Below are 19,486 nucleotides of genomic sequence, written 5' to 3' on the forward strand. Positions count from 1 at the left end.
TATACAGGCACCTATTAATTTATTCAATGTAATTATGTTAAATCTGTTAGAATACCATAAGTTACATTACACCTTACATAAAAAAACGTTTTAAACACTATTACACACAGGTATTGAACGTTTTGTTTATGTTGAACTATGTTTTGTCTCCCCATTCTTGAGTCTTAATGTTCTTACCAAAGTGAAATGTTTCTGTATTTAACAAATCCATTAAAGGATCCTCTTTATTATTCTGTCTTGTATTCATTTGCTGCTTTAAAATCAAAGGTGCCATTTAAACACATATTCTGTGCGACTGCGACCTTCTCATATTAGGCATTTATAAGATTATCATCAAGTAATCCTTTTTCTAATACATTCAGGTCTAAAATCCCATGATCATCGCTCTCTATCTTTGTATCTGTGATGATGCAGAGAGATGGTGACACAATGAGTCCTCACAGTTAGCTTCACTGTGGATTCTTATCTGGCCCACTTGGCACTCCACCACAGCAAAGTGTAGGAGGGAAGAGAGTTTTGCTGCTGCAGAGTGAGCTAACTAACAGGAGTGATAATTCTGGCACCAGGGTCAGGTTGTTCCACTCGGTTGGAGTGGCAGTGGGGGTGAAGATTGTTGGTGTGAACCCGGAGGATCAAAAAAGCTTCCAGCTGACTGAGCAGCAGGGAACCAATCAGGCTCAGGGGACTGAAGAGACGGTCAACAGGTCAGCTATAAGCCTTGTTTATCTACAGATGCTGCCGGTCGCTTTCCATGGAGGACGTAATTTCTCTACAGTAGCCCAGAACGTACAAACCAAAAACGGGCAAGGGAGTTGTGATCTGCAATTACACCACTAGATGCCACTAAATCCTACTTTAATCATTAGACCATTACATTTCATACTGACATTTGGCACCCAGAGGATACATCCTAATGACTTTTTATTTAAAGCCACCATCAGATCAAACTTTGTCTAATACTTTAGAATTATTTCCATGCAGAAACTAATGACATTCCCATCCCATAGTACTAATTAGCAAATGTTACCATGTTGAAATACTAAACTAAGATTGTGAACATGGTAAACATTATACCTGCTAATGTTAGCATTGTACCTGTGAGGATATTAGAAGTGCAATTGTGGAAAGGTTTTAACAGAAAGAAGAGAGTTTTCAGTCTGACTTGTGAATCATCTGTGCACACTAGTCTTACTATTGCAGCCTTTCAATATCTTTGTGTGTTTATCCTTGTAAAAGTATTCTGTGTGGGCAAAGGCAAACACAAAAAGAGCATTTCTGATTAAAAATCCCAGAGACTTTATTTCCCATGATAGTTTGACACACATATAGAAACCATCAATTTTAACTATTTTCTTAACCGACATTAACCTTTGTCCATCTTAACTCCTTTCCCCTCCACCCTCTCCGGTCACTATTCCCCTTTCCTCTTCTCTACTGCTTTCAGCCGGCCCTCCAGGCTGCTCAGCCGGTTGTCCACTACACAAGTCTTTTCAGAGCCCGAAGTGAGCAGAGTCAACAGGACGCATCCCAGCACCAGGCCGCCCAGTCGAACCGCCGTGGTGTCCGCAGTGGCAGTCTTGTCGGTCACAATCAGTCCGAAAAGCCAGAGCGACAAGACGGTTTTCACCACCCAGAACACTCGCCTCACCACGCAGATGAACAGACGGAGAACAATGGTCAGCACCCAGTAGCCAATCAGGGCCACCAGACCCCACTTGGCAATGGCGGTCACGCCCTCTGGAGTGAAGCGCGGCAACGTCAGTGCAACTGCGGAAGGAGGAAATCCAGCTTAGGCATATTTTAATGAAGAATAAAAGCTTTCTGTAACACAGGAAGCCACAGAGGTAAACACACACATTTAAAAAGGAGTGGCAGACAAATTGCCCGAAGGAGAGGCAAGGCTGCATATTTTCACTCGCACTTTTATTGCCACAGATTCTTTCTTCAGCAGACAGTTTGCAGTGAGCTACACAAAAGCAAGGCAGTGAAGCCTAAACACAGTCAGTAGCTCAGTCACACACACACAGGCCATCCTAGTACCCACCGTCGAATCCTGTGACCCTGAGGATCTCTGTGACATAAACAGCGATGACGTTCAGGCCGCTGGCAGCTCCTTCAGCCAGGAATCGAATCACCATCTCTAAAAACTGTGGTCGGGTGGAGGGAGGGAGGAGGGTGGAGACATGTTTTTACTTAACACAGTAAAAATGAAGAGAGACAACATTCTGATCACATTAATAACCATGCAGTGAAGACATACAGATCCGTTTACTAAAAACAGAGCTAACCTAGATGTATCCTCATAGCTCTAAATGCACAGGTTCATATAAACAGCAAGACTGATATTCACAGCACCTTAAGATAGAAGAAGTGCTGTATTGTTGACTTGGACAAACAGCTGTGCATGCAAGTGACAGCTGGACAGTGCCCCTCTCTATTCCTGTACAGTCTCTGCGCACCCCCCCCCCAAAATCACAAACACACACACACACACATATATATACACAGTGCAGCCTCGTCAAGCGAGGTCAAGGGTAGCTCAGTAAGCTGGACGAGTATCTTATCTGCACCTGTTGCTCTACACACTGGCACATACGTGAGGACTGTCCAGCATGTCAGAGCAAGAGTCAAGCATCTGTCACTCCATGTCAATGTGTGTAAATCACTCGAAAACACACTTAATCATTTACTGCTCTGTGGTATTATGAGGCTCAGTTTCCCGAACCAACACACTTCAAGGTTTTAATGAAGACTGATCAGTTAATGCCAACAGTCTGGTGTAGCCACAGACCTTTTATAAAAGGTGTGATGCAGCCTGTAAAAGGTAGTTAAAATGGTGTAAGTTTCAGCTCTTTGTTTTCAACAAAGAAAAAGCTGAACATACAAATTGCATTGTGTCTTTCTGTGAGCTTCGAACAGACAATACTGTACTTTCTTTTAGTTTACCTGCAATCTCATATTAATGCATAAAAGCTGACTTGAGGATTACATGTGTGCAGTGTGCAGAGCATGCACATCTTAAAAAAAAAAAACTGAAGGCAAAAGTTAGACAAAGGATATCTGCACATTGTACTCATAGCTCCCACTATATTTACAAAGCAACGTTATCAAGCAATGCCTGTCAAAGAAATGTTGTGTTACATTAAAGTTAACTGATGACCTTTAAGTGCCGTGTGCAGATCTTGTGTTTAACTTTTGGCTTAAGGTTATCTGATTTTAAACTGGGTTTTCTATCTGGGATACGGCTCCATTTCAATTCGGGCACTCATTAAAAGTCTATTTCTCATCCATGGATCATGTACACACCCTATATTTTCCATCAGAGATACCAACTGAGTCATGTTGAACAGTTTCAGCCTACTTACCAACACAGCATCTTATCACTACAAGCGGGCCTATATTGTGGCCTCTCATGCAAATATCACTGTACAGAAACACACGTATGGCAACAGTCATGCTCGTACTCACTGCACTAACTACAGGGTGACATGAGCTAAACAGAGCCACATGAGAGGACTCTGTTTAAGGGACCATGTCAGCCGGGGGCAGGCTATATGGAGACGCCCAGGAGGTTTCTTACCATGGCCACTGTATAGATGTTCTCCTGACCAAGCAAAGACTCAAGAAACAACACTGCACTCTGGGGAAAAGGGAGCCGCAGCAGGGTTGGAAGCAGGGAGACAGAAAAGTGTGAGGGGTGTGTGTGTGTGTGGGGGTGAGAGAGGGGGGATGCATGGATATAAGAAGACATGAAATGAGGGCAGAGAAGATGAGGGGATCAGGGAGGGAGATTAACAAGTTGAGGAGCAAGGGGGAAGAGGAATGTGTGTAAAGGGTGAGGAAATGGATGGAGAGAGATGACAGGAGTTGGAGTTTAAAAATTAGTGATCAGGTACAGTTATTGATCAATAATAGTGACACAGTGAAGTTAGAGCAAACACCTAGTAGCCTACAACAGGATAGATATTAAGAATAAAAGAGGAAAGTGTAGAGCCAGTTCCTGGTGCAGGGAGAGAGAGAAACAGTCGGGTATCAACCGGTGGTGCACCTCCTCTCTGTACCTCAGCAGCTGACCGTATCACGCCGCTTCCCACCACCGACTCCGCGTAATGCTGGACCTCCTGGCAGGTTCCGGTGATCAGAGTATGGAGGGTGACAGGTGGTGGGCTTCCCGCGGTCTGATCGGCCTGCTCAGCTCCAGCCCAGCCCACCGACGACCCGAGCACCAACACACAGATGGAGAGGAATACCAGAGCCATGGCACATCCACCGCGCCCAGAGTCAGACGCACAAAAAGTCATTGTTGGAGAGACAATCGTGTTTAAAAAAAAAAAAGAAAAAAAATGTATGTGCACAGGTTAACGCTGCAGAGCCGGAGCCGGTTGAGCAGCTCGTGTTCAGAGACTCAAAAACAAGCTTGTAAATCAAAGACTTAAAAATGGCTTCTGTTGAGAGCAGTCATTGGCTACGGAGCGGTTTTAAATCAACATGCTTCAGTTCACAATGGGCAGAAAAATATGACCGCGGTCAGCTTCTCGCTTCTTCTTATCCAACTTGTAAATTAGACTAAAATTATCAGGCAAAAAAACAACAACAAGCAAACCCCAAAACAACCCAATGACTCAAAACAATCTGAGTATTTAATTATAAACTTTGGCAGCGCCTCCAATAGCCAATCTAGGCTCGCTCCGCTCCGGCATTAACAGTGGCTATATTTGGTAAGAAACTGTTAAAGGCTTACATCCAGCGGTGGTCGAGATATCTGATCATCAATGAAAATGCAGCAAGGAAGTTAATAAAAAAAACACAAGATGTCAGAAATGTGTCCCCTAAGTTTGTTTGCAGCGTAAAAAGAAAAAACGTTAAAATAAAAAACGCGCTGACGTTGTGAGCCGACCACGAGCCTCCTAAAGCCTCTTATTTTTGAGCTCCACACCACTCAAGTGTTTGGTTCCTTTGTCCCCGAGGCTTGCATCAAACGCACTGCTGCGATGGATTATATTGCACAACCCTTTTTTTTTTTAAAGAAAACTCCCTTGTCGATGTTCCCGCATGACGCTCCCTTCCTTCCAGCGTTTGTAACGACAGTTTCCACTATGCAAACACGTCCACACCGGAGAGAGGGGGAGGAGGGAGAGAGTGGAGGAGAGAGGAGAGAGGAGGAGGGGGGAGGAAGGCGCTCTGCACACGGATAAACAGAGATTTGCACACTGGGACTTGTGGTTTCATCTTGCAGGTCAAATGTTAAAGAAATTCACAGGGTTTGATTAAAAAAAAAGGTGAAATGGAAGCAGAAACTGGACACTTTTAGTCAGTTTAATAACTAGTACAACAGCAATTACACAGCATCGAGTCAGAGGTTTTTTTTTTTGAGATTTTGTAGAGAAGAGGCAGATTTCAAATAAAAAAATGAAAAAAAAGTAATGACATACATTATGTACATACACACCGATGTTACACAAACATCCGCTACACTGGGAAGAATCTTGTTTTCTTGATGCACTAATCTTTGTCTTTGTATATTGGTTTGTGTAGTTGCTTGTTTTCATACACGCGCGCACACATACATACACACACCCACAAACACAAGAAATTGTCTGTGATGCAAACACGCAGAATCTCATTCCCTACATTCTTCCTGCACCAATATCAGAAAAAAACGCAGTAAAGTAGTGGATACTGGATGGGAGAAGCTCAATTCAGTCATTGTTTAAAAGCGTTCAGTTCAGAGCATCACTGCGGCCCTACGAGGCTGGCATCATCGAGAGATATCACACTGATAGTGCCCTGTATTCACAGGAGGAGGAAGAGGAGGAGAAGGAGTACATGTTCAGAGAGGCGAGTCTAGCTCCCGGCAGTATTCGTACTACTGCTTATCTTGCTGACCCCTTTTCCTCGCCAGTATACGTGGGCAAACCGCAGCTTTAGCCGATGTAAATGCGGTGGAAGTCGTTTGCTCCGAAGGCGGCGTTGCACTTGGGGCACTTCCTCTGACGTGTGTCGTAGCGTGTCTTAACGCACTCGAAGCAGAAGACGTGGAAGCACTTTGTCAGCACCGCATCCTTCACCCGAGAGTTGCAGCACGGACACGTTAAACGTGCCTGAGGGGGAAGAGAGAGAGAGAAAAAGAGAGGGGAGGGGAAGGGAATGGATTGAACAATAAACTGAGAAGCCATTTTTGTCATGTGCACAAACATCTTCCAAGGTCAACTGTCCTTAACCGGGACTACTGATGTCAGGAAGACACCACATGATATAAAGGCTAATTATAACCCCGCTGGGACTATGATTGATTATCAAGACGAAGGACAGTACAGAGAATAGCTGACACACAGATCTGGTGGTATGGCAGGCGTATAATCAGAGCATTCAGACCCTTCATCATTATATCAAACCACTTACAGGTTTATGACTCAATCTGATTAGAGCCAGTTAGATTTTAGTAGCTGAAACAGAAACTACACTGACTACAATTGTCATTTTAATGTGTGATGTTGAGTCTTCGCACAGTTGGTCGGAATTTTAAACGTTTTTGTGCGTTCCCGTCAAAAGAGTGTGATCACGCTGACAGCTGGTCTCTTTTGGTGGAAACCGGAGAGATAAAGATTACTGTGGTTCATTCAATAAAACTGCCCACTTACAAGACAAACAGAGCCTCAAGAGTCCCACCAACCTGTGTGTTCAGAACTTAGCTGTTCTAGAGAGTTAGAACATTAATACCACTGTTATGTATTTACGGTAAATATGATGTTACAGCCGACAACAGTCCAGCATATAATGTCCCATAAAATGTCAATTGGTTGTTTTTATATTAATACAAATTAAACAATAAGAGATAACATTAACATGTTAATTAGTGAGTGCTCGTACATACATAACTTTCAGACAACAGAGCCAGACAAGCCATTTCCCTCTGCTTCCACTCTTTGTGCTAAGCTAAGCAGCTGTTGCCTGTAACTTCACATTTAGTATATGACATAAGAGAGGCACAAATCTTCGCATCTAACTCAGAATAAGTGAAAACAGGTTGTTTTCAATATATTTTCTGTCACAGAAACCAACCTTATAGTCATTGATTTCTTCATTTAGGATGTCATCTCCATTGCTGATTTTCTCTGCTGGTTTCTTGGCCTTCTCGATCTTTCTCCTGAGTTTGGAGATGTCCTCCTGAAACACATAGTTAACAGCTGTAGGTAAAAAGAGTCTGTGTTCCATATGTTACTTTCATTTGACAAGAGATGGTATGAATGCAATGCTCTTTAGAGGTCAATATGAGCAATTAGAGCTTTCCACCATCACGTGAATGCACAACACGAAAACAACAAAATTGAAACTGGCAACAACTATTTAGCCTTAATACAGCGAGGAAGAAAACAGAGGGTTTTAATGCATAAATCTAATTTGTCATTTGAAAACATGCAGTTGCACTGAGCTCCTCCCTTCCTCTCTCTTTCTGCACTCATTCATGTCCTATTATTGCATGTTACTAACTTCACTTTTTCCCCGGAGTTCTTGTGCTTTCTCGTCTCACAGGTTCTTGTCGATCCTGGTGGAGCCTCCTGCCATGGTCCTGCTAGATTGCCATTGCCAATACTGTTGTTGCTGTGCACCTGTCTGTCTGTCTGTCTCTCGCTCTCTCTCTCTCTCTCTCTCACCCCAACTGGTCGAGACAGACGACCACCCACCTAGAGCCGGAGGATCTGTCCTAGGTTTCTGCCTTTTAACAGGCAGTTTTTCCTTGCCCTTGTCGCCAAGTGCTTGCTCATGGTGGTACTGTTGGGTCTCTGTAATTAATGTTTTAAAGAGTTCGGTCTAGACCTGCTCTATTTGAAAAGTGTCCTGAGATAACATCTGTTATGAATTGGCGCTATACAAATAAAATTGAATTGAATTGAAATTTTATTAAAGAGTCTTATGACAGTCAGAAAATAATAATTTGTTCTTCCTCTGTTGACTACAATAAGCTTAAATGCATCTTGTTTTTGGTCAATCTGACCAATGTTTGATCAATGTTTACTGCTTATATAATTTTTCACGTGTGTTGTGTTGTTACCTGTGCTCGTCGGGCGTTAAAGGACTCCTTCTCCCTGGAGATGCTGTTCTCGACGACTTCCTCTCTGACCAGGTTGAGCCTCTGCTGAACCTGCTCCAGCTGAGTGCGCACCTCCTCCGACAGCAACGCAGAGTCCTGAGCCTGCCGGACGAACAAAGAGATGTTTTTATTTTACGTCAATGGGAATGTTATTCCTACTCATACTGTACAATCCTTTATGTATATACAGTATAGTGTGTGAATATATGTTTAGGATGTGCATATGTTAATGTCATTAGAGCTGTGTTACCTTGCGTTTGTTCATGTCCAAAGCTTGTGTTCGAAGTGCCAACTCTCTCTCAGCAGTGCTGATGGTGCCCTGCAGGAGGCGCTCCTTTTCCTCAAGCTTCCTCACCACCTGCAGCTGGGCATCGACCTGACAAATGGCCACAATCCCAAAAAGTTATAATAGCAAACAAAGATTGACAAAAAGTCCATTAGTGATAGAAGACAAATGTGACATTTTGAATAAAAAACAAGAAATTGGGCAAACAGATAGAAGCAGACACACGAAAGAGTAATAGGGAAAAGCAGTTTGTACAATATGTGCACTTTTTTAAACTTTTATTTGTTTAGTGACAAGCTAAAATGGTTGTTTGTTGAATATAATCAGTAGGGCAATGGAAACAAAAGTAAGAAACCACTGCAGATGGTTTTCACTACAATTCAATTGAACTGCGTGTTCCTCTGCAGTCGTTTCTATGGTTTTGTATGCCACAAAACCAGCAGGTACAAACCCCTATTCTCGAAGATGGCACCTTACAGTGTCGCCAGGTGGCTCACCTGAGTTTTTAAAGTGAGTAGTTGGTCGGCCAGCTCCTCCTTCTCCTCTTTTAGCAGCTTGTGGATCTGGTTGGACTTGATCCGCTCGCTCATCAGCTTAAAGTTGGCATCGTCTTTTTCTCTGAGCTGCTGCATCAGACGGATATTCTGTTCCTGCATGTCCTCGAAGGCCTGGCCTGTCACATCCATCTCACTCAGCAGCGCGTCCTCCTCCTGCAGGGGGAGCGCGGAGGTGACACAGTGTCAGAGAGTGAAAGGACGCTTTGTTTGTGCGTAAAGACTAAATGAGTAGCTCACACACCTGTTTTGCTATGGAGAGTTTCTTGTTGAGGATGTCGATCTGCTCCTCCACAGAGCGGATCTTCCTCAGAGCTTCTTCATCTGCCATTTTCTTGCCCTCCCTCCTCTCCCTCTCCTCCAGCTCCCTCAGCCTCTGTCGCAGCTCCTCTCCCTGGAATCAATTATAAACTGTAATTCTTGGAAACTTCTACAGGAAACAGATGCTTAACTTTGTCAAATTATACATACAGTACATTCTGCTTCTGAACACCCACTGGGTTAACGTGTGTGTGTGTGTGTGTGTGTGTGTGTGTGTGTGTGTGTAACTGCGTGTAGGTGACTGTTCAACAGTGTGCCGCGTTGATCACCTCTGATTTCGACTTCTTCTCCGCAGCCATGAGCTGGACTTTGTCCCTCTGCTCCTTTGGTGCTGAGCGGTACATGTCCAGCAGCAGCTTCATCTCCCTCTGGGACTCCTGGGCTTTCCTGCAGAGTCAAAGCAAGAACAAAATGATCAGAATCACCCAAAATCATAAAATCCACCACGCAGGGTCAGAAATCAATAAAGGCTTTGCATAAATCATGCTGCAGACAATTATTATGGAATGGTATGGGTGTCATTGTACACAACAGCCTGAACTTGATCCACAGAAACCATAGCATCAACAAAAACAGACCAAAGGAGTTGCTGAACATGTCTCAACCAACTTTGGTGTGAGAAGTATATTATGATTTCAATAGGAAAAACAGGCGTGGTTTAACGCTAGGTGTATAAGAAGTGACCGTTAAAAAACAACAACGGTGGCTGCAAAGAAGTTAGCATCGATGCTGCTGGCATCACATCAGAGGTGGAGAGTATTTCTTCATTGACAGAAGAGCAAAAAACCTCACTGACACAAATGACGACTTCCCCAATTGTTCTGTGTAACAAACCATCTGGTGCAGTCGGGTAAGAAAATCAGCATTATCTGAAATAAAAACTAACTTCCACACATGCTACTTACTTGAGTTCTGTTCGGACAATCTTCAGCTGCTCAATCTCCTTCCTCTTTGACCCTCCGACCATAGACAGGCGCTCCCCAGCCGACTCCTCAGGTTGGCTGCTGCTTCCCGGCTTCTCCTTCTCTTCCTTTATCACACTGCTGCTCCCGCCACCGCGGGTCGGCCTCTCTCTCTCCTTTTCCTTCTCTTTCTCCCGCTCTCTGTCTTTCTCCTCTTTCTTTATAATGTCCTTATCTTTCTTTTCCTCCTTCTCTTTTTTCTCCTCTTTCTCCTCCTCTTTTACTGTCGCCTCAGTTTCTACTCCAGGCTCTGTTTTCACAGAAGCTCCTAAAGAAAGAACATAAAACAATGTGAAGACGGTTTCAAACAGGACAGTACTAATATGTATCACAGTGAAATCAGTAAAAAGCTGTTTTAGGTTTTTATATTTCTAAACAAAAGGGAACAAACATGTCATAGTCAGTCAACTAGACGTTTATTACCGGTGCTGCTCGGTGTGGAGGAGCCGTTGTCAGGCTCTGTCTTGATCACAGGTTCCCCAGAGACGGCCGGGGTGGACGGAGAGGTTGTCTCATCTTTCACGTCCATCTCTGTGCTCGACTGGGATTGGAGGATGGCGTTGCCCTTTGAGGCGCGGACCTGCAGAGGCAACAGATGAATGTGTTTCAGTGCAATGTGCAGTTGTGTTCTTTTTTATTAACCCTATAGGTAAAAGTGAACCATTTCATTTCTTTTGATGGTGAGAGGTGACAATTTCTCTTTGTCTCCTTCTGACCTACCTGGTTGAGCTCAGCTTGTGTTTCTCTCAGTCTGATCTTGTATTTCACCACCTCTCCCTTCATCTGCTGATTGTGGGTTTGCAGTGTGCTGATGAGGTGACGCATCTCCCTGTTGATGGGACCTGAGCGAAAGAGAGAAAAAACAGAAGAACAAGAGATGAAGGCTGGCTATCTTAGTAGTATTGCCTTTTCAACAAAATTCATGCACCTCGTTCATGTTTTAAGCCAGGACCTGTTGGTTACCTGCTTGTTCGTTGGCAGCAAGAGTCTGTTCAAATTCGATGCGCAACATCTCATACTCCTTCCTGACCTGAGCCAGCGTGTCCTCCAGCTGAAACACCTCTGTACGAACTTTCCTCTGCAGAGCCACTTCATCATTCTGCACGCAGAGGGGATGAGAGTAAGAAAGAGGGAGAAAGATCACACAGACAGACACCAACACACACAGACAGACACCAACACAGACAGACACTAACACACACACACACACTAACCTCCATGTGCTCTAGCTGTCGAAGCCTTGCCGTCCTGGTAGTGTTGAGACGAGCACGGGTTTCATCTAACTGAGACTTGAGGATCAGAGACTCATTGTAGAGCACAGAAAACTGCGACTGCAGACAGCGATACTCAGACGTCTCTTTTACCATGCCCTCTGCTCGATTCAGCAGCTCCGTCTGAGAGGGACAGAGGAAAAGAAGGAAGTCCTACGGTTTAATTTAGCTTTAATACTTTCAATAGATTAATGGGCCATTTCCAAATTAAAAGTCCACCTTCATGCTGTTGTTCTCCTGGTGCACATTCTGCAGGTCCTGCTGAAGCTTCTGCAGCTCAATGAGGCGGTTGTCTGCCAGCTCCCTGCTCTCCTCCATCTCACTGTTCATTTCTTCAAACTTTGAATAAGAAAATTGTCAACAGGTATGAAAAGCTAGTTGTAGGAAAAAACAAAATTAAGATTTTGTTATGATCTCTCACTTCACTCTAAAAAATACCAACCTTTCTCTTGTTAATCGTGATGGTGCCACAAACGCTGCTGGCCTCCCCACACACCTTATAGCCTTTGCTGTTCACCTGGGATGCATTACAGGGAGTGTTACAACATACTTCAGTATAAACATCGAAACATTTGCGCAACACTGTTGCATAGAAATGAGACATACAGACGCATAGAGAAGACATCCTCACCCTCTCCAGTATCTCGATCAGGTGCGCATTCAGTCTGTTCTCTCGACGACGGATCTTCTCCATGTCCCACTGGAGCTCCTCGATGAGAACTTGCAGCTCGCTGACGCGCTGGTCTGCTTTGTTAGCTGCTCGACCCAGAGGCCGGGACTGGATAAGACAGGAATACAGAGACTTGACACCGCGCACACACAAGAGTTAAGAGAAACATTATGCTTCTTAAGATATTACTCTTTTTTCTTTTTTAAAAAAACAAATGAACAATCATAACGTACTTTACATAGTGAGCTACAGTGTGATAATGCTTTTGGTTTAATATATAAAGACTTGTTGTGCAAATACAAAACAGCCACCAATTAGATAGAAAGTCAGAAAGGAGTGCAGTAGACACAGCAATTCTCAAGACTTACACATTTACATGCATTTATAACAGTTAAAGGACGGTTATATCTGAGAAATAACATATATAGAATAAGGAAGGAAGGTTTGTACCTCGCTTGTCATGTGACTGTGCTTCTGCTTGAGGTCCTCAGTCAGCTGTTGCAATCGCTCGTTTTCACTGGTCAGGAGGGAGTTCAGTCTGGAAGCTGCCTTCCATAAAGTGCCCTCTGGAAAGAAAAGCAACAATAATAAACACAAAAACAACTCCCACATAAACTGATTTGATGAATTTCACCCTCAGCTGTGCTCTATATCTGGAATTTCATCATGTCTCCCTCCGTTTTATCTCACCGGCTCCAGAGTCCAGCTCTGCCTTTAGTTGGTCCACGGTGCTCTTCAGACACTCATAGATCTCCACCACATGATTAGCCTGCTTCTGGCTGGACTCGACCCTCTCCTGCAACTCAGCCTCCATCTCCTCGCTGCTGCTGCTCGCCAGCGTGGCCAGGAAGGAGTTGGCCGCCTCTCCCTGTTGGCCTGTGCGAGAACAGCAGGGAAAGAGGTCTGTGATCTCTGGGTTGTTGTTCAAATCTCTACGTTTTCGCTCTGTGTCAGCTCCAACTTTACCTCTGTCCTTGGCCCTCTCCTGGTTGGAGTCGCCATCAGGCTCTGGAGTTTCCGGCTTGAGGCTCCGTCCCTCACCCGCCACAGATTTATCAGGTTCGCAGCTTGCTTGGTCATAACGCCTGATGGTCAGTTTAATGTTTTCATCAAACTGAGGGAGAGAGAACAGGATCCCATTTCAGCTCTTTGATCTTTACAGGAGAGTAGAAGTTGTACAAGCAATGTTTACTTTTGCTTCTTTGTCTGAATTTGTTTACCTGATTCCAGTATCTATTGAGGATCAGCAAACTGGCGTCATCGGTGGCTTGCCGGGTCTCCAGTCTCTCAATTCGCTCTCGCAATTCATCCTCAATCACCTGCAAACCAACAAACCAAACAGGATGAACCTTTCTCCAAACAAGAGAGCACACACCCGTAGCTTCCTCTATGTGTGTGTGTGTGTGTGTATGTTAGTTAACAACAATAATATGGAAGAGTTCATTTACCTGTCTTTGATCGAGAGACTCTCCCAGCTTTCGGTTCTTAGTCTGAAGAGCTCTGATATCTTGTTCTTCCTGAAAAATAATTCAAAACATGAGCACAAAATGAATGACACTTTACACTCCTGAGGTTAAACATATACGTGTATTTGCAGTAAAGGTGTGTGGGGGGGGGGGGCTCACTGAGTTGGACACTCCTCCCAGTTTGATGACTGTCTCCACCGCCGTGCTCCCCCCGGCAGCGGCGCTGACACCGGGTCCTCCATCCTCTCCTTCCCTCTCCCTCCGCTTCTCTGGGGGCGCACCGGAGGACGAGGAACCGCTGGGGTCAGCAGGACGCTTCTGTCCCGACATCCTCAGACTCCTGAAACAAACAGAGGCAGAACAATACACAACTGAGACCAACACAAACAGAAAACGTGGAGGAGCGGTTCAGATGGTTCCGCTCAATGAACCACAACGCTGTGTTGTTACATGTAGCTAGCTGACACCAGATTGTCCAAGATAACCGCCTTCACGTTTACTCTGAAACCTCACTCCTCTATCTAAGTGACGAGCAGTCCAAACACATGCACATAAAAGTGATTTATCTCATTATAAACCCCGAACAAGCTGATTAAATCAGGCAATGTAACGTCAGGCTAACGTTAGCCGTTTGCTAACGTCAACTTTAAAACGCTGCGCATGCTCAGACGACCTCGGCTCTGAGCCGGCGGATCGATGCATTTACTTTAACATATTGTCAATATCACTCCCGGCTAATCGAAGTCTTACCGCTTTTAATAATAAGAGTTTAATAAGGAACTAAATTTGTCTGTGGCTGTTGTTGTTGCGGCTCCTCGCCTCTCGGAAACGGAAGTGTTAATGAGCTCAGTGGGACCACCTTCAGCGGACACCGCGCCCCCTAGCGGCGTGGAGGAGATTATAAAACTCTCTGCAACATTTATTCACTCTGAGGCCCCAAGTGGCAAAAAAACAACAACAACTTTTCCATGAAGTGGAATGCACACAGCTAATTATATATGTTATATTCATTATATAAAGCACAGAGACAGAAACCAACCAGTACGTCTACACAGGAATACACCGCGGCCGAGGTTTACTGCACAGATAGTGTGTGGTGATTCGATGAGGGTCACAAGATTACATAACAGTTACAGCCACTTTGATTTAATTTACCCTGTTAGTGACTAAGCCCTGTATATTAAATGCAGTTTAATGATATGGAATTAAATAAGGAATTACTTTGTTTAGCTTCAGAGGGCTGCATTAAGGGATCTTAGCTGACACCAGTGAACAGGGCACTGAAGGCCGATGTGTTTTCAACTAGTGTCACAAAGTCCCCTCTAGCCCTTTTCTCTTTTTAAGCATCTCCAGATACATGCTGAGCGACCCCTGACTGGAGTTTTTGGTGACTTTGTGTTTCAAACGTTGTGTTACAACCCACAAAAGTGAAAATCCCTTTAGATATATTATTACAGCCATTTCTAATGCACATGGCTGATTTCCCTTTATTTAAACTGCTGAGACAAGCTTCACTTGGCTTCACAGTGGAAATACTTTGTGTTGCTGCAGTGTTTGATTGCAACTCCCACAAATCCATGAATCTATTAGAGTTGCAGTGTTTTCTTTTTATATTGTAGCAATTATCTGGCAACCAAAACAACAAAACCAACATTCCTCTGGTGCTATCTTTTTTTTAATTTAGTTCACATACTTGTGAGGGTAAGAAAACGTGTCTCGACAACATTTCGCACTCCTCTGAAACTCTTTTCCTCAGTCAGACATTGTGTAAAAAGGAACTCGTGGACAGAGACAGAACTCTGATAAGCAATATTAAAATGTACATTGCACAGTGCAGAGTCCAGGTTGTGTAAAAGCAGGCTTGTCATTATTTGTGAGTTACAGATCTACCCTCTGTTCAAATACCCCGATCTGCTGAGGTCACTCATGGATTGGTGAGAGCATTACAAACAACCCCTGCATGTTCATTTGGGCCATTCTCAGCAATCGATATGGGAACTGTTCATGAATGACGTGCTTGAAAAGCTATGTGACGCAAAAAGGCAGATACACAAGGTTGCATTAAAAAAAGTAGATTTTGCTGTGGTAACTGTTGGCATATTTGTGCCCAATGCAAGAACTAAGCTTAGACTGGGTTCTACACTGGTGTGATTACACTATGTAGAAAATAGCACTCCCTAAATTTACATTAAACATGACAGTGAATTAATTATAATGACATAAAGTAAAAGTTAATAAACGTTTCTGCTGTAAAATGTGGACAGACCTTACAGCAGAAGTTGCATTTCTTGTTGAAAATTGAGGTTTGAGGTTTAAATCTAATTAATAATGAAAATCCATGTGCAGGGCTTTAAAAAACAAATGAACACTGTACAAAATATATATTACGATGTAAAAAAAAATTACAGTTTGTGTTCTGCAAGAGGACCTTTATATCTGATGTTGGGAAAGATGAAGATTAGATCCTATCGTATCCTGTAATCTACACTTTCAGGACAAAGAAACAAACCTGATTTGCAGCATTGCAGCAGGCCTCTCACATTGCAGTTCATCATTTTCTTACAGTGAGGCAACAGTGACAGAAAGATGGAGGTGGGGCTGCGTGAGGACGGTGTGATGCGTGCCTGTATGCATTCAATTTTATTAACTCGTTCAGGCGACACACGGTGTTCCCTACTTGTTTTCAACTCCTCGGTCCAGGTTCTGACATGAGCCTAAAGTCCACAAAGGCGCATTGATGCAATAAAGCTCACAAAAGGCCGCCCCTGTCTGTCTGTCCGGGCCAATTGCGTTACCGGGGAGACTCACGCCCCGCCACATCACGGGCACCTCCTCCGCAGCACCGATCAGACCATAAATACAGCTTTGTGCACAGTGTTCGGCCTTCTCAATCAGTCCAATTACTGTTTGGAGGCTGTTGGAGCCGTCTGTCACTTCTGTTGCCGTCGCTGTTTGACATAACTCTCAAGTAAGTATGTTTTCAAGTTTCTTTTAAAAACTTTTTGCAGGTTTTCCTTTTGTTTTTATGAAAAGTGAACCATGCCTTGCCTGGTTTCTGCAAAAAATAAGTGCGTGTTCGGGGTTCAGGTGTGCAGCGATGGAAGTAATGTTTCACTTATGGAATTAAGCTGCAGGTTTTTAACAGTCTCACCTTAGTAAAACTGGATGAACTAGTTGTCTTGTGTGTATGCTCGAGAAACTAGGATGTATGAAACGTATTTGCAGTATGGATCGGTGGGGATTTTACTTTGAAAGGCTTGTATGTTATGTAAATGTCGACGTGTGACATCTACTGAAGATTGCAGTAGGCTTCATTGGGTTTGTGCAAATATTTGACAGCAAACACACATCCACGTTAAACCTGCAGTTTATGATCACTTATTGTATGTCTGCACATCTTAGCCTTCATATTATGTTTATTTACACTTCTGCAGAAAATATTGGGGAAAACGTCATGCAGACAACAACGCTCAGTGAACTATGAACTTGTGTTACAACTTATCTGTTTTGAAGGCCAAAGTTCAACCATTTAAGCCAAATATTTACAGAGGTGGTGCAAGAGATGCAGGAAGTTAGAGGCAGTTGTTCATTGTGTTTGATTAGGAAAAAAAGGGCTTCCTCATACTTGCTAAAGTCTTGAAGAGTTTTGGATTTATCTGTGAAATAACTTGTTTTCTGTCCTCTAGGATGACTCATCAGTTCCCATCCTTGTCTCCGGAGCAGAAGAAGGAGCTCTCTGACATTGCTCAGAGGATCGTGGCTCCAGGAAAGGGAATCCTGGCTGCAGATGAATCCACAGGTGAGCCCCCCTGAGATCTCGGTAACTGTTCACTGGCGAGAGGTGAGTGCAGAGTGCACAACTGAAATGATTCCTCCTCTCCTTTCAAGGAACCATGGGAAAGCGTCTCCAGAAAATCAACGTGGAGAACAACGAGGAGAACCGTCGCTACTTCCGTGACCTCCTCTTCTCCTCCAGTCCCTCCATGTCCAACTGCGTGGGTGGGGTAATCTTCTTCCACGAGACGCTCTACCAGAAAGCGGACAGCGGCAAGCTCTTCCCCCAAGTTGTCAAGGATCAGGGCATTGTCGTCGGCATCAAGGTGAGGAACCTACAAGTGGAGCCCAGTTGAATGCACGCACCTTCAGGTCTTCCACATGTTGACCCTTGTGAGTTAATGCATGTGTTTGGTTTTCTTGCTTCAGGTGGACAAAGGCACAGCTGGTCTAAATGGAACAGATGGCGAGACCACCACACAAGGTAAAACAACGCAACTCTACTTAACTGCAAAATCTCTGCAAGTGTAAGCATAATGCAGAAGAACCATAACATTATTTGTCTCATTTCTCTATAGGTCTCGATGGCCTCTCAGAACGCTGTGCCCAGTATAAGAAGGACGGTTGTGACTTTGCCAAGTGGAGGTGTGTGCTCAAGATCTCAGACGGATGCCCATCAGCTCTCGCCATTGCAGAGAATGCCAATGTCCTTGCCAGATATGCCAGCATCTGCCAACAGGTGTGTGTGGCCATATTCTCTACAGAAATTACTTGAATTCATTGTGATAGCAAATATTTGCTGCAAGTAACAATTTTTTTTTTTTTAAATCTGCATTGATGTACCCACCAGAACGGCCTGGTGCCCATTGTGGAGCCAGAGATCCTGCCTGATGGAACCCATGACCTGCTGCGCTGCCAGTATGTCACAGAAAAGGTTGGTTCATGATGGGTTTTTTTTTTTTTTTGGCTTAGTCGGCCAACCACCAGCAGTGAAATATTTCCCCATTGGATGATATTTTTGAAGCATGTGCAGTAATAAATCTGCCTCTTCATCTTTTTAGGTTCTGGCTGCTGTGTACAAGGCTCTGTCTGACCACCATGTGTACCTGGAGGGCACTCTGCTGAAGCCCAACATGGTTACTGCTGGACACTCCTGCGCCAAGAAGTTCACCCCTCAGGAGGTTGCCATGGCCACAGTGACCGCTCTGAGACGCACCGTCCCTGCTGCTGTCCCTGGTGAGTGTCACAAGGAAAGCGGGGAGGACTTAAGTTTCTCAGTCATTTTTAAAGTACAAGTGTAAAGCTGCTTTCTGTGTCTTTTCAGGCATCTGCTTCCTGTCTGGAGGCCAGAGTGAGGAGGAGGCTTCCCTCAACCTGAACGCCATCAACCAGGTACCCCTCCATCGCCCCTGGAAGCTGACCTTCTCTTACGGCCGTGCACTCCAGGCCTCTGCTCTTGCAGCCTGGCAGGGCAAACCCGCCAACAAGGCAGCTGCACAGGAAGCTTTCTTCAGCAGGGCCAAGGTGAGCATCAGGGGTCACGAAGAGCCATCTCTAACCATGAATGAACGCTAATAATTAATTCACTTATCAATTTGTAGTTGTGGACTGTGCACAAAACTGGCTATTAAGTCACTCTTATCTTACATTACCTAGCTTTATACTGACTGGTAAATCATTATAAAAAGCTTTGTGTCTGTTCAGTCTTGTGGTTTAGGTAACCTGGCTGATCATTAACACTCAGATTTGACTTTGCCCCAACTTCCCCCCTCCCCCCCTTCAGATCAATGGCCTGGCTTCCAAAGGAGAGTACAAGCCCACCGGCTCAGCTGACCAGTCCTCCATGAAGTCTTTGTACACTGCCAGCTACGTCTATTAAATACTGTGAACATTAAAAATAAAAATAAATACACGTGGACCAAATATGACAACAAATTCCTCCGCTGGATTTCCCTCTTCCCTACACTACCAACACCAGGGGGAGACTTCTGTTTAAAATATTGAACTACTGTTTGTCTATTCAATAAAATGACTGGAAATAAATTAAGTGACCAGAATGTTGTTGTTGTCATGGGAGTTTTTGTAGTTCG

At 44.2% G+C, this 19,486-nt stretch overlaps 3 protein-coding genes across 5 annotated transcripts; 1 reads left to right on the forward strand and 2 right to left on the reverse strand.

The window, feature by feature from the left end:
- Positions 1-1,272: 1,272 nt before the first annotated feature.
- On the reverse strand, positions 1,273-5,116 carry si:dkey-74k8.3 (transmembrane protein 109). 2 transcript variants are annotated; one of them, XM_051419648.1, is made up of 4 exons: positions 4,062-5,116; positions 3,581-3,640; positions 2,045-2,147; positions 1,273-1,767 (listed from the first exon to the last, which is right to left on the reverse strand). In XM_051419648.1, the coding sequence occupies exons 1-4, from the start codon at positions 4,299-4,301 to the stop codon at positions 1,412-1,414; spliced, it is 759 nt and encodes a 252-aa protein (XP_051275608.1). In that variant the 5' UTR covers positions 4,302-5,116; the 3' UTR covers positions 1,273-1,411. The 2 variants fall into 2 exon arrangements, with proteins under 2 accessions (XP_051275608.1, XP_051275609.1); XM_051419649.1 differs by lacking the exon at positions 3,581-3,640 and having other exon boundaries at positions 4,062-5,109.
- Positions 5,117-5,302: 186 nt separating this feature from the next.
- On the reverse strand, positions 5,303-16,148 carry rnf20 (ring finger protein 20, E3 ubiquitin protein ligase). 2 transcript variants are annotated; one of them, XM_051419618.1, is made up of 22 exons: positions 16,132-16,148; positions 13,782-13,962; positions 13,605-13,673; positions 13,377-13,475; positions 13,123-13,270; positions 12,847-13,032; positions 12,607-12,722; positions 12,118-12,264; positions 11,929-12,003; positions 11,706-11,825; positions 11,430-11,609; positions 11,179-11,314; positions 10,936-11,057; positions 10,639-10,795; positions 10,159-10,483; positions 9,523-9,640; positions 9,177-9,326; positions 8,876-9,088; positions 8,343-8,468; positions 8,054-8,194; positions 7,063-7,167; positions 5,303-6,101 (listed from the first exon to the last, which is right to left on the reverse strand). In XM_051419618.1, exons 1-22 carry the CDS (start codon positions 16,143-16,145, stop codon positions 5,925-5,927), a joined length of 3,105 nt encoding a protein of 1,034 aa, XP_051275578.1. In that variant the 5' UTR covers positions 16,146-16,148; the 3' UTR covers positions 5,303-5,924. The 2 variants fall into 2 exon arrangements, with proteins under 2 accessions (XP_051275578.1, XP_051275577.1); XM_051419617.1 differs by having other exon boundaries at positions 11,430-11,639.
- Positions 16,149-16,426: 278 nt separating this feature from the next.
- Positions 16,427-19,453, forward strand: aldob (aldolase b, fructose-bisphosphate). Its single transcript, XM_051419639.1, has 9 exons — positions 16,427-16,590; positions 17,309-17,421; positions 17,511-17,722; positions 17,826-17,880; positions 17,975-18,135; positions 18,247-18,330; positions 18,458-18,632; positions 18,721-18,920; positions 19,180-19,453. Exons 2-9 carry the CDS (start codon positions 17,310-17,312, stop codon positions 19,273-19,275), a joined length of 1,095 nt encoding a protein of 364 aa, XP_051275599.1. The 5' UTR covers positions 16,427-16,590; position 17,309; the 3' UTR covers positions 19,276-19,453.
- Positions 19,454-19,486: the final 33 nt, after the last annotated feature.

This window comes from Dicentrarchus labrax, unplaced genomic scaffold (genome assembly GCF_905237075.1).
Source record: "Dicentrarchus labrax unplaced genomic scaffold, dlabrax2021, whole genome shotgun sequence".
Taxonomy (NCBI): domain Eukaryota; kingdom Metazoa; phylum Chordata; class Actinopteri; family Moronidae; genus Dicentrarchus; species Dicentrarchus labrax.

Excerpts from the sequence above, each read along its gene's own strand:
- si:dkey-74k8.3 (XM_051419648.1), bottom strand. The coding sequence starts at position 4,301 with ATGACTTTTTGTGCGTCTGACTCTGGGCGCGGTGGATGTGCCATGGCT. Across the intron at positions 2,148-3,580 it reads ACATCTATACAGTGGCCATG|TTTTTAGAGATGGTGATTCG; the intron begins GTAAGAAACCTC and ends ACCCGACCACAG. Across the intron at positions 1,768-2,044 it reads CAGGGTCACAGGATTCGACG|TTGCACTGACGTTGCCGCGC; the intron begins GTGGGTACTAGG and ends CTCCTTCCGCAG.
- rnf20 (XM_051419617.1), bottom strand. Across the intron at positions 13,674-13,781 it reads TGGGAGGAGTGTCCAACTCA|GAAGAACAAGATATCAGAGC; the intron begins GTGAGCCCCCCC and ends ATTATTTTTCAG. Across the intron at positions 8,469-8,875 it reads TACTCACTTTAAAAACTCAG|GTCGATGCCCAGCTGCAGGT; the intron begins GTGAGCCACCTG and ends GCCATTTGTCAG.
- aldob (XM_051419639.1), top strand. The coding sequence starts at position 17,310 with ATGACTCATCAGTTCCCATCCTTGTCTCCGGAGCAGAAGAAGGAGCTC. Across the intron at positions 18,331-18,457 it reads GCCAGTATGTCACAGAAAAG|GTTCTGGCTGCTGTGTACAA; the intron begins GTTGGTTCATGA and ends TCATCTTTTTAG. Across the intron at positions 18,633-18,720 it reads CGTCCCTGCTGCTGTCCCTG|GCATCTGCTTCCTGTCTGGA; the intron begins GTGAGTGTCACA and ends GTGTCTTTTCAG.